Genomic DNA, 13,094 nt, shown 5'->3' on the forward strand with positions numbered 1-13,094 from the left:
CTATCCCTACCCCCATCTTTTTAAAGAGAAGACTGAGTCCCAGAGAACCCACGCTGGGGACGTCAAGCCTAGAAGAGCAGAGTCCAAGGACTGGCCTGACTGCTCATCTTCAAACATCTGAAGGGCTGTCAAGAGGAAAGTCTTTGTCTTGTTCTTGGAGAGCCCTAAGGGCACAACCAGGCCCCATGAGTGGCTGCTCAGTGAAGCCAGTTTTTGCTCAGAATTCTGATAATGGAATGGGTGCTTCACAAAGCTAAGTGCTTCCAGCAGGGCGAGTGAACAGTTGTAAAAACTGTTTATAGAAATTCCTGCGTTTGAAGATGAAAGTTTCTTAAAGTCTGAAGCCAATGGGATACCCAATGGTGATTTTCAAGTACAACAGCCACTCACTGCTCTATCCCTGCTGAGCCTTTAGGAAGAGATCTAGTCCCTGATTCCTCTGAAACTTCCACTAAAATAAAACTAGTAGTGTACAAATATAAGGAGTGGTAGCAAGGCTAGATACAGGAAATCCACTGCCCCCCTCAGGCTAAGGCTCTGGGAAGGCAGCTGACTTGCCTATAAACCAGGCCGATGCTTTTCTAGCAGTTTCCTGATCTACCCTGCTTCTCCTGTCAGGTTACTGCAGCAAACAGGGAAACAGGTAAGTACAGTCGGGAACTGGGACTTATAAAGAGTTGTGTTGGCCGGGCGCGGTGGCTCAAGCCTGTAATCCCAGCACTTTGGGAGGCCGAGACGGGCGGATCACGAGGTCAAGAGATCAAGACCATCCTGGCTAACACGATGAAACCCCGTCTCTACTAAAAAATACAAAAACTAGGCGGGCGAGGTGGCGGGCACCTGTAGTCCCAGCTACTCGGGAGGCTGAGGCAGAAGAATGGCGTAAACCCGGGAGGCGGAGCTTGCAGTGAGCTGAGATCCGGCCACTGCACTCCAGCCTGGGCGACAGAGCGAGACTCCGTCTCAAAAAAAAAAAAAAGAGTTGTGTCTTTCCAATGAGGTACCTTTTTTTTCTGCCCTTGCCTAATACACCTAACATAAGATGACCTGGAGAAAGAAAAGCACACTACTATGTCATTGCACCTCCACAGGGTTAAAATGGCACCAAGGAGAAGCCCACGCAAGCAGCAATTGTAGCATCTATGAAGCAAGTGAGTCAGACTCCACTGCAAATGATGTGTTGTGCCTTTGATGTGATTTCATGCTTTACTGCTGCTTCTGTTTTTAAATTGAGTTCTCTCATCTTACTCTTTTCTGATTTCGAGATCCCTTTCTCTTCTTGCTGAGAAACAAATTTTGTGAAAATAAACTGGGGCATAGTAAGCATCTATTACTGAAGAAGCCCAAATGCAGAGAGGAACCCCATTGAATGGGTCCTTCCTGCACTAACAGATGGATTTTGCCTCCTGCCATTTGATCTTGAAGTTGGGAATAAAGAGCATGGTTAACTGTCCACAGTGACCTCTCCAGCTGCCCAGCATGCTCAGGCACAGTTGTTCTGGGAAGCAGTGAAGAAACACTGTATCACCATTTCTGCCTCACATTTGCATATTACATCACTGCAACCTATCACCTTTCAAAGCGGGAAAATCAGGTGTTATCACCTTCACCCATATATATTCTCAATGACAAGCTTTTAACACTGAATGAACAAAATTCCATTTTTAGTAATTATTACTGATTCCTTAGTCCTTTTCAATGCCTTTTAAGTTTTCCTCCCTTTATTTAAATATAATCTTTCAAATTCAAGCTTTGTCAGATAGACAACAGGCATAAATGATACAGGTGAAATATTTAATGTGATTCAGCATTATGTGCTATGATCATGAGATTTTTTATAAAGATTTTCAAATATTGAGCTAGTCTTTGCATCCCATGAATAGTCCCCACTTGGTAATAATTCTTTTTATATACTCCTGTATTCAATTTGCTAACATTTTATTAAAACTTTTTGCATCTGAATGAATTTGGAATACTGGTCTGTATTCTCTTGTACTCTTTGGTTTTAGTATCAGCGTATATTATTGGCTTTATAAAAAGAGTTCGGTAATGGTCCTTTCTCTTCTAGTTTCTGGGGGAGATTGTATAGAATTGGTGTGAATTCTTTAAATGTTTGGCAGAATTCTCCAATCTTTCAGGGCCTGGAGCTTTTTTTTTTCTTCAGATTTTAAACTATGAATTAAATCATTAAATAAGCTATTCAAATTACAAATTTCATACTGGGAATTTCCTAGGATACGTTTCCTACGAATTTGCCCATTTCATCTGAGTTTTCAAATTTATGTACACAGAGTTGTAGCTAGTATTCCCTAGTTATCTTTTCAATGTCTATTAAGTGACATCCCTTGTCTCATTCCCATTAATGGTGTCTTCTGTTTTGTCAGTCTTATTAGAGGTTTGTGGCTTTTATTATTTAAAGAGCAGTAATTTGTTTCATTGATATTCTCTGTTGCTTTTTGTTTTCAATACTGATTTCTGCACTTATTATTTCCTTCTTTCTGCTTGCTTTGGGCTTACTTGGCTCTTCATTTAAATTTCTTGAAGTAGAAGCTCAAATTATTGAGATTTTTTTTCCTCTACTGATACTGGAATTTTAGTGCTACAAATTTTCTTTTCAGCACAACTTTAGCTGCATCTCACAAATTTTGACATTTTTATTCAGTTCAATATATTTTCAACAATTATTATTATTGAGACTCTCTTTGGCTCATGGCTTATTCAGAAGTATGCTGCACTGTTTCCAAGTGTTAGGATATTTTCCTGTTATCTTTCTGTCACTGATTTCTAGTTTGACCCCATTGTGGTCCCTCAGTCTTATTCCAGTTCTTTTAAATGTGTTGAAGTTGTTTTATGACCAGGACATGTTCTACCTTGGTATATGTTCAGTGGGCAACTTGAAAATGTGTATGCTGCTACTGTTCTGTGAAGTGTCCTATAAATGCAAATTAGATCCTGTTGGTGGATGTTGACTTCAATATCCTTGCTGATTTCCTGTCTAGTTACCCTACAAACTGTTGAGAATGGTGCTTAAGTCTCCAACTATAATTTTGGGTTATCTATTTCTCTTCTACGGTCTACCAGTTTTTGCCTCACATATTTTGCAGCTGTGTTACTTGCTGCATACACCTTTATGACTACTGGATCTTTTGGGTGGACTTATCCTTTTATTATAATGTCATGCTCCTCTGACCTTTGCAATTTTTTTTCTTCTTCTTCAGAAATTTATCTTATTTAATATTAATGTAGTCACTCCTGCTTTCCTCTGATTTTTGCATAGTATATTTTTTTCTATCCTTTTACTTTCAACCTACATATACTGTTTTAACTGAAGTTTCTCATAGACAGCACATAGTTGGGCCATTTAAAAATATACTCTTAATTGGCGCTGAGACCATTTACACTTAATTATTGTTGTGTTAAAGTTTAAATCTGCCATTTTACTTTGTTTTATAGTTTTCATGTTCTCTTCCCTGCCGTTGTACTTTTTTTTTTTTTTAAAGCATTCTATTTGTGCATTTGAGTACATTTCTTTGTATAGCTTTTTTTGCTGGTTGCTGTAGGCATTACATTACATATAACTCACCAGAAATCTACTAGTGTCAACTTTTGCCTATTTGGGTGAAGTGTAGAAATGCTACCTCCCTTTACCTTATGACATGTAAAATATAGTTGACTATTTCCTGTACATAGACAGCCACATGAGAATGTTACAATTTTTGCTTCAAACGTTAAACATAATTTAGAAAACTTACAAGGAAAAGGAAAGCCTGTTGCATTTGTTGATATTTTCATTCTATGTTCTTTCTTCTTGCTTGATGCCACAAGATTCCTTGTTTCCTGTTTAGATAACTGTCGTTATTTTAGAGGTCTGCTCATTTACATTTCTCATAATTTTCCTTCATCTGAGAATGTCTTGATTTCCTCTTCATTCTTGAAGGACATTTTTGCTGGATATAGAATTCTGAATTGACAGTTTTCTTTCAGCACTTGTGTCACTTATTTCTGGCCTCAGTGGTTTCCACTGAAAAACCTGCTACCACTCTAATTGCTTTGCCCCTGGGGGTAAGGTGTCATTCTGCTCTGGCAGCCTTAGGGACCATGTCTTTGCCTTTAATTTTCAGTTTAAACATGATATATCTTGGCATGTATTTCTTTGGGTTTATCTTCTTTGGTGGTTACTCAGCATTTTGATTTTTTTTTTTTTTTTTTGGTCAAATTTGGGAAATTGTCAGCTCTTCTTCCTTAAATTTTCTTCTCCATCCTTTTTCTTCTTTCTAGGATCCCAATGACACAACAGATGCTTTGTTCCATGTATCTCCAAGGCTCTGTTCATTTTGTCAGTCTATTTTCTATTTGTTATTTAGACTGGGTAATTTTGATTGTTATATCTTCTGTTCTCTCTACTCTGCTGTTGAACTTATCCACAGGGCTTTTTATCTGTTATTTTTTCAGTTCTAAAATTTCCATTTAGTTCTTCGTATCTTGTCTTTGCTGAAATTTTCTATTCATGTTTCAACCATATTTATAATTGCTGATTGAAGTATTTTTACAATGGCTGCTTTAAAACTTAATTTGTCTGATAATTCTAATGTCTATGTGATCTTGGTGCTGGCATCTGTTGATTATCTTTTCTCATTTACCTTGAGATCTTCTTGGTTTCTGGTGTGAATAATTTTTGATTTAAACCTCATCAGTTCTGAGTGCTGTAAGACTCTGGGTCTGATTTAAATCTTGAATTTTAGCAGGCCTACTCTGACTGCTCCAGGGGGTGAAGTGGGGAACCTGCCTCTTTACTGCCAGGTAGCAGGTGGAAGCCCAGGTTTCCCTCCAGGCCTCCACTGGTAATATTCAGGCTGTCAGGGGTAGGGAGCTTGTTACTGTTCCCCATGTGGCCTTTACTGAGGTTGCCTTATTATTGCTGATTACTGAAAGTGCTGAAAGCCCTGACTCTCCACTAGGCAGCTGATGCCATGGGGTTGGGGTCAATACTACCCAGTGGAGATGCAAATCTCAGCTCAGGCCTTCTAGTCCCAAGCCTCTATAGGCCTTTGCTGACAGCATCAGAGCAAAGAGTGGGGGTGGGGGCAGGTTGAGGCATCTTGTTAAAGTTAGGTGAGGGTGGAGCTCCAGGCCCCACGTGGTCTTTGCTGGAAGGGATGGGGTAGGACTGTAGTGTTTTTCATGTGGTGTTTGGCTACAGTAGAGCCATTTCTGTTTAAAAGTTTTCCTTTTTACTAGGTTGCCCTTTCCCTGGTATGCTGGCAGCAGTGAATAGGTTTCTGTTGGGGTTTTTGACTGTGTCTGTTGGCACTCTTTGGTTAATAACTTATCCAGCTCCAAGGCTAGCAATATAGAAGGCAAAAAGAAAACCCAGGGAACTCACTACTTGTATTAGTTTGCTAGGAGTGCCGTGACAAAATACCAGAGACTGGGGGGCTTAAGCAACAGAAATTCCTTTTCCTCACAGTTCTGGAAGCTAGAAGTCCAAGATCAATAGGTGTTGACAAGTTTGGTTTCTCCGAAGGCCTCTCTTGTGGGCTGAGATGGCTGCTTTCTTGCTGTGTTCTCACATGGCCTTCTCTCTGTGCATGCATATCTCTGGTGTCTAAATTTTCTCTTCTTACAAGGACACCAGTCAGACTGAATTAGGACTCACCCTAAAGAACTTATTTTAACATAATCACCTTCAGAGGCCTAATTTCTATAGTTACATTCTGAGGTCCTCTGGGTTAAGACTTCAACATACATTTTAAGGCAACACGGTTCAGCCCATATCACCACTGCATTCTTCCTCAGGTCCTGAGGTGCCTGGCTGGTCTACCTTTTTCTATCTACTTTCAGCATCTTATGCTTGTTTTACATATAATGTCAGAATTTTAAATTGTACTTAGTAGGAAGATGAGGGAAAGTATGTCTATTTTCTAAAAATGGTAGAGTCTCTTCCTTGCATTTTCCTTTATCTTCATTTCTTTAAAAACTGACCTCCCCTCATTAGTACACGGTAGAGCCACCTGTATTGACTCTTACATCCTGGAATTCTATACCACATCACATTAGTTTTACTTCAAGTAAAATGTGTATAAAATACAGAAACTTAAAATTCAGCAGCACCAAAATAGCAAGACATTTTAAAAACATTGTTCTTGATAATAATATCTTTACTTTTTTCTTTCCCACAACACAATTGTAGATAAAAATGACTCTTGTTCTCCAAAGTGGCCAAGGTCCAAGCAGGACACACTCAGGGCTTTTTAATACAGAGAAAACGTGGATCAATCACGGTGATTAGAACCAAGTCTTGCTGCTGTCTCTAAAGCTCAGGGCATCACACCCCAGATACTATGGCATCAGTTCTCAGGGTAATATAATCTTTCAACTCCCTTACAAAGGTAACAACCAACCACTGAGAATATCTGGATAAAGTCAACAAACCACTTTAAACAGATGAACTGAAGCATTAAAACTCACAACTCTTTTGCCCTAGGAAACTGCTGAGGATTTTCTAGATTTCCCAGTCTTAAGAGACCAAACTGTAGCTCACAGTCATCACCAGACCAGCATTTCACTCAATACACCTTTTAGACTGAGAACAAAGTCAAGCTCACACATAACTAAGAACCATGAACCAGAACGGTGGCCTATGAAGCACCAGAGCTGTGATGAGAGATGCTGTCAGGGCTGGAGCAGAGTGCCACAAGAGTCACAAGAGTCCAGCTGGGCCAGTGGGCTGGGCTCAGTACCTAAGAGGGTGTAGTGGAAATCCAGTGTGTTCAGTCTCTAATCTGCACCTTGCTTAAGCCCATTATGACCGTCACCGAAGTTAGTAAGAGGAGCTGTACCAGTCTCATCCCTGCAAGCAATAGCAGTGATGCCTCAACCGGGAGCCAATCCTGAGATGCCGGAGCACCACTGTGTTAGTTGTTCGGGCTGCTAGAACAAAATACTTCAGATTGGGTACTTTATAAACAATATAAATTTACTGCTGGTAGTTTTGGAAGCTGGGAAGCCCAGGATCTAGGTGCTGGCAGATTTAGTGTCTAGTGAGGGGTTGTTCCTCATAGATAGCACCTTCTTGCTGTGTCCTTAAAACATGGCAGAAGACGCAAAAAAGCTCCCTAGAGCCCTTTAGTGCCTATAAAAGGAACTACAAAAGTTCCTTTTTTGTAGGCACTAAAGGGCTCTGCCCTCATGGTCTAATCCTCTTAAGCATCCTACCTCTTAATGCTATTGCACTGGGGATTAGGTTTTAACTCATGAATTACAGGGGACACAAACATTCAGACCACAGTAACCATGCTCTGTCTACCCATTCATCCCTTTCCAGGCCCCTCAACTCCACTTCCCTCTCTTCCCAGGACATTCATGGGAATGAACCTTACACTACAACCTTGACGCATTACTTGTTTCTTTAGGGTAAATTAGATATAACTCCTCTTCCCCTTCCCCCTCCCTCCCCTGAAAATATTGCATGAAAATCACAGGCAAGAAAACCAAAGAATGAACCTCATGGAAGAATTCCAGATATTAACTAGCAAGTAACAAGGTAAGAGAATTCTGGACCCTGGGGCCTTTAGGTTCTCCCAGATTGCACTGTAGAACTTAACCCCTGCAAATTCTCAGCGGTCCCTGTCTATACTCCTTCTTCAACGTCTTGGTCACCATTAGTAGTTCCCAAATAAGCTTCCCAGCTCTGTTAATCCCATCTCGGTAAACGGTATGTCACTTACTTCTGGCTAAAATAATTAAAATTATAAATAAGAAACCATCTTTGATTCCTCTTTCTCTCTCACAGCACATCCAATCTAGCACTGACCCTAGTTCCAGAATCTTCTGGAGAATTTAGCACGAAAAAGACACAAAACCACATCGTCCTCTGCCCTGCCCAAGATTGGGATTCCAAAAATATGTCCAATTAAGAAGAATCCCAAGGTGGTTGTAAAGGACAGGCAAGTCTAGCTTACACTGGTTAGGTATCTTAGGATCTCTCATTTTTAAATGCTTCTGATACATAGAAACCTTTATCCTCGCAGCGCCTGCTCAGGTTTGTGTTGCTGTCACGCGGAGCCAATCTGCTTGGAAAATGTGGAGCTTTAACGTATCGCATTGTTCTTCCATTTATTAAGACGAAAAACGAAATGCTAACACTGAACCTTGAAAGGGTTCTTATTGAAAACATAAGCTCTCAGAGTTTTCACTCAATAAGCCTAGTTCACAAATCTCTCCAGAGGAGACAACTTGCACCTTTTTTTCTCCATCTGGTCTGTGTTGCCAAGGAAGGTCACAAAACTGATTCTAACCCTGGCTAAGATCTGAAAACGTCACATGGCAGTGAACACTATATGCATACACTCAGCCCGAGTAGCATATAAATGTTTTCAATCGCTACACATCAGATTACACAGTGCACAAACCTGAATGTTTTCAGATTTTCTTTTAAACTACATTTTCCAGTATTTTCCTTAGCAGTCCAACAAGTGCCATGCCGAAGCAGAAAGACAACCTTTAAAACTGGAAGTCCATGACTGGTAAGTTTCCATATTTTATTAAAATAGCATATTTAACCATGGTTAACCAAGAATATGTTAACTTTGTCCCCCTCAACCCGCCCCCGCCCCAGATACGCAGCAAAACACAGTAGTGATTTCAAATATCCTTGATCATGACCAACAGGAATATTTCAAAGTCTTAAGTTTGCAACTCAAAAGTAGACCTTGGAAAAACTCTGAATGAAAAGAGAAACATAAAGCTCTCACACAGAATTCTTTTATCTGCCCTAAAGTCAATGCCGGTGCACCACCCACCTGACAGTACTGCTAGGATTTTTCTTTATGCATAGTGTAACGACTCATTTATTAAGTACCCACTTTTATAAATAAAATCGGCATTTTTCGTCCCGTTTAATGTTCCTTTTCAGCTTCACAAAGAAACCAGTAAATAAAACTGTCAACGACAGTCACAACATATGCTCTCACAGCAAGATAAAAAACTTGAAAATATGCAGAGATGCATCTACGCTATTTTACATAAAAAGAGAGATTCAAAAAGTGCAAGGCAAAATCTGCAGTTTTTTGAGGGGAGCTTTTAGGCACATCCATTTCATTAAAGCAAGCTTCAGAATGAAATTCCAGTTTGTTCTTCATGACACCTGTTAAACTCTTTCTTTAAACAACAACAAAAAAAGCCAAAAATACATCCCATCAAGTGTACAATGGTATTCTTGTGTCCTAAAAGTGAGGAGTTCAGTTGTGGCGAGTCCGTCCTTTCTTTATTCTGGCAGGCTTTGGTTTGGGGATGTACTGATTATTTGCCTGGTACTCGAGTTCTTTACGGAAGTAGTGAATTGCTTTGTTTAAACCTTCCTCTAGCGGGACCTGTTTAAAGGGAAAGCGAGAAAGGGAGACAAGGTCACATTGACAGAAGGGCATCGCAGGAAGGAAGTGCCACCTTGCAGCCAGTCAGGCCTCCTTCAGAGGAACGCGCACAGAACCACGCTTTGGTTGTGACAGCATCCAGCATCCAGCATCACGGCCAACCGAGAGAAGCCAGAGGTCCTTCAGGGCCACTTTCAGAATGTAATGTGGAGCTAACAAGTGTCACTCTTACTGAAGCAAAGTGAGCTCCGCCCACAAAAGACCCCAACCACCTCTTGCCGGTATAATGTCTGCTCCGGTTTCAATCAGCTGGCAAGACTGTTTTTCAGATAATGCCCATGTGTCCCATTCTTTCAGAAGAAATCCACCTTGAAGTGGCGGGAAGATGCTTTGGGAAGGTGATCGGCATCTGATCAACACGCCTGATTCTCCCACGTGACATCAGCCCTTTACACTGCCCAGCGGATCGTGGCCCACTTGCAGCCCCGCCATACTAAGAGGCTGAGTCTGAGAGGGGACCCACGGCAGCCCACACCACAGAAAGCAACCTTCATCTGCAGCTGCTTTGCAGCCAACAGGAAACCAGCCAGATCAACTGCTGAGTAAGAGCAGAAAGAGAAAAGGTGAAGGGAGGCACTGCCAAGGGGTGCTGGGGCACCACTGGCGGAGAAGGTCTGTCTGTCAGCTTGACTGTGGGGATGGTTTCACAGGTGTCAAAATAGATGAAAACTTATCAAACTGTATCTTCTAAATATGGGCAGTTTGCAGTATGCCAATTATAGCTCAACAAGCTGTTAAACACACACACTTGGGACAATTAAGATGGATAACGCCTGTAAGTTTCTTTGGATCATATCCCTCAAAAATGTATTACAAATTAAAACTACTACTAGGAGAGAAACCAGTGGTAGATGGCTCACATTCCAAGAATGTTAGAATACTGTAGGTCTAAATTCCAGAAAAATAAAGATACTGAGCATACACACACCTCACATCAAAAGCAAGAGTTAATACCTAGCGAATGCACATTTAACTCTTCAAAAAATATTTTGTTTAAAAATATAGGTTCTCCTTACAAAGGGACCAATGGCCCCTTACAAAGCTTCAAAACACAAGAAACTACCTAAGCTGCTATAACTCGTTTTGCACAGCTTGGGATTATTAGATTTTGTGAAGTCTGGGTATAATTGTATTTTTATTTCATTCAACAAATATCTGTGGCTTTTAGCAGATCACTTAGACTTGGACATCACAGAATGAAATAAGGATCATCAGGCTGGAACTCTCGTGTCCCTTTAAAGTTCAATATTCTAGGATTCTACTCAGCTCTCACTATGCACATTTTAAAAAGGTAAACGGAGCTCTCAACTGAGTCCCTGACTCTCTGACTGCGCCACAACCCATGGGCCACGCCAAGACGCTCCTACATTGGCCGAGCACCCAGTGTGTGTCAGGTCTGACAGGTGCTGGGCTCCTGCTGGACACAGGGCCACACGCCTCTGCCCAAGGGGAGCCTGAGTTTCAGTGGGGCACATGAGGGTGGGCAAAGAGGGAACAGCCAGGCAGAGCTGACAGTAAATGAGGTAGGCTTGCTTTTGTAGATGCGGCCGGCCCAGCCAACCTCCCTACACAGGTGGTCTCTGAAGGACACAGGCAGCCCTGAGGGCGAGCGTTCTCCGGCGGGGAGGACTCTGCAGTCACCCAAGGCAGGAAGGGCACAGCAGGAAGCAGAGCAGAGGCAGGCTGGGTTCAGGCTCAGCACCAGGGGGGCGGCAGCTGCTCCCACCCTGCCCCCTTCAGACGACAAGGTGGCATGCAGTTCCCCTTCTTCCACACCCTTCAGTCTCACATGCTTCCAACCAGGGGCTCCACTGTGGGGCTGATGCAGACCACCTGCTCCTGACCTGGCCCCGCACACTCGAGAGGCAGGCAACCGGGGCCACGCAGGGCTCTGAGTGTGCGCTGCCAGTGCTCTCGGCACGTCGTTCACAGTCAGCCGTGTGTGTGTGTGTGTGTGTGTGTGTGGGAGTGTACGTATATGGAAGCGGAGTGTATGTGTGAATGTGTGTGTGTGAGTGTGCGTGTGAGTGTATGAATGTGAGAATGTGTATGATAGTGTGAATGTGTATGTGTGAAAATCAGTGTGAGTATACATGTATTAAGTGTGTTCGTGTAACAGTGCATATATGCCAGTGTGGCAGACAGTGTGAGAATATGTGTACAAGTGTTTGTATGACAGTGTGTGTGTATGAGAGTATGAGAGTGTGTGTGTGTGTGTGTGTGTGTGTGTGTGTAATTTTACGAAAACAGAGGCCCAGAGCAGGGGCCTCCAGCCGCTTCCCAGGTAACATTCTCTGAGACTCCTGATACAGGAGAGGCTGTTTACTGCTTGGAGAAAACCCTCTATCTGCCTGGATGCCGAGCCCACCTTGCTCCTCTGGGGGCTGCCTGACAAGGGTCAGTGCCTACAGGACAGCAGAGACAGGACACGGGAGGCCCCTCCCCACAAGGCAGCATTAACTCCCTGCACTTACCACGGGCTCCCACCCCAGCATCAGCTTCGCTTTTTTGATGTCTGGTTTTCTTTTCTGTGGGTCATCCTGGGCTTCGGAGAGAAACTGAATTTCACTTCCGCTACCTGAGATGTTTAAAGAAAAAAAGGTAGGCGAGAATCACAAAGCACGGGGAAGCGCGGCCTTACCATCCACATCAAAGTCAAACCCCATATGCAGTGTGAATAGGGTGCAGGCGGTGGAGATGCAGTTCTCGAGAAGCCCCAGAGCTCCCGAGGGACTGTCCTGCATGCAAGTCCAGGGAACGCTCCTGCAACCGCTGCGGCCAAGCTGACTGTGCAGGCGCCCGGCAAGAGCCTGGTGGGAGGCACGTTACTCTGTCTCAACAGGCCTGAGTTTCCGCCCAGTACAAGAGGGCTGCTCCAAGGCAGACCACCCACACCAGGTAACAAGTGAGACGTGCCCACTGAGCATGACCCCAGTGTGAGACCACAAACGTGGTGTGGGGCCATCCCTGAGGTGGATGCCCCAAGTGGGCCACACTTGGTGCTTGGAGCCTGGACAGCCCTGAGACTCAAGATGTGCAGCCACCCAGCTGGAGGGACCTCTCAGAGGACGGCAAAGCCTGGCCTGTTCTGCATCCTTGCTGGGCCCAGGCCCCACTGGCCAGCAGAATACAGCCCCACCAGTGACTGCGGGCCAGACCTGCAGAAGAAAGCCTGTGGAGGCTTTCCCTGCCTCCCCGTCATGGAGGCCACATCGGAGACTCTGCAGCAAATCACCACCACGGGGGGTTCAGGACGGTGTGCCACAAAGCTACACACAGAAGTACAGCAGGAAGCTGCGCACCCCTCCCCCAAACCTTAGGTTTCAAATAGAGTTTCTCAAGCGTCAGCATGCACGGATCACCTGAGGAGCCTGTCAACATGCAGATCCTGATCTGGGGGCCTGGGCTAGGGTGTGAGAGTCCACATTTCTAACAGGCACCCAATGCTACTGCTGCGCTGGCCCACGGGCCTCACTCTGGGCAGTGAGGGTATGAAGGAGTGGATGGCAGAGAGCTGTGATCTGAGCCTGCCCCTTCCTCACGAGGGAGGAACACAGATTCAGGATGGAAAAGCTGAGAAGTGCATCGAAGCGGCTGTGGGAGCCGCAGATGATGCAGGCTACGTCTGAGGAAGACCACTGCCTCTACTGCCATGAGCAACGA

General features: G+C 43.7%; 1 protein-coding gene across 28 annotated transcripts in view; it reads right to left on the bottom strand.

Annotated features, from left to right (window-relative positions):
* The window catches only part of UXS1 (UDP-glucuronate decarboxylase 1), a 115,277-nt gene that overhangs the window by 12,384 nt on the left and 89,799 nt on the right, over window positions 1–13,094 (bottom strand). For 22 of the 28 annotated variants that reach the window (XR_013403133.1, XR_013403126.1, XR_013403129.1 and 19 more), the window contains one exon: window positions 11,906–12,009. Coding sequence is in view for 12 of the 28 variants with exons in the window: in XM_077960235.1 (XP_077816361.1) it covers window positions 11,906–12,009 (104 nt within the window). In the remaining 16 variants the exon portion in view is untranslated. Of the gene's footprint in view, window positions 1–8,515; window positions 9,372–11,905; window positions 12,010–13,094 lie in introns of those variants that run through there. The other 6 variants (XM_077960240.1, XM_077960238.1, XM_015113054.3 and 3 more) reach the window with 1 other exon arrangement.

The sequence above is a fragment of the Macaca mulatta genome, chromosome 13, assembly GCF_049350105.2.
Source record: "Macaca mulatta isolate MMU2019108-1 chromosome 13, T2T-MMU8v2.0, whole genome shotgun sequence".
Classification (NCBI taxonomy): domain Eukaryota; kingdom Metazoa; phylum Chordata; class Mammalia; order Primates; family Cercopithecidae; genus Macaca; species Macaca mulatta.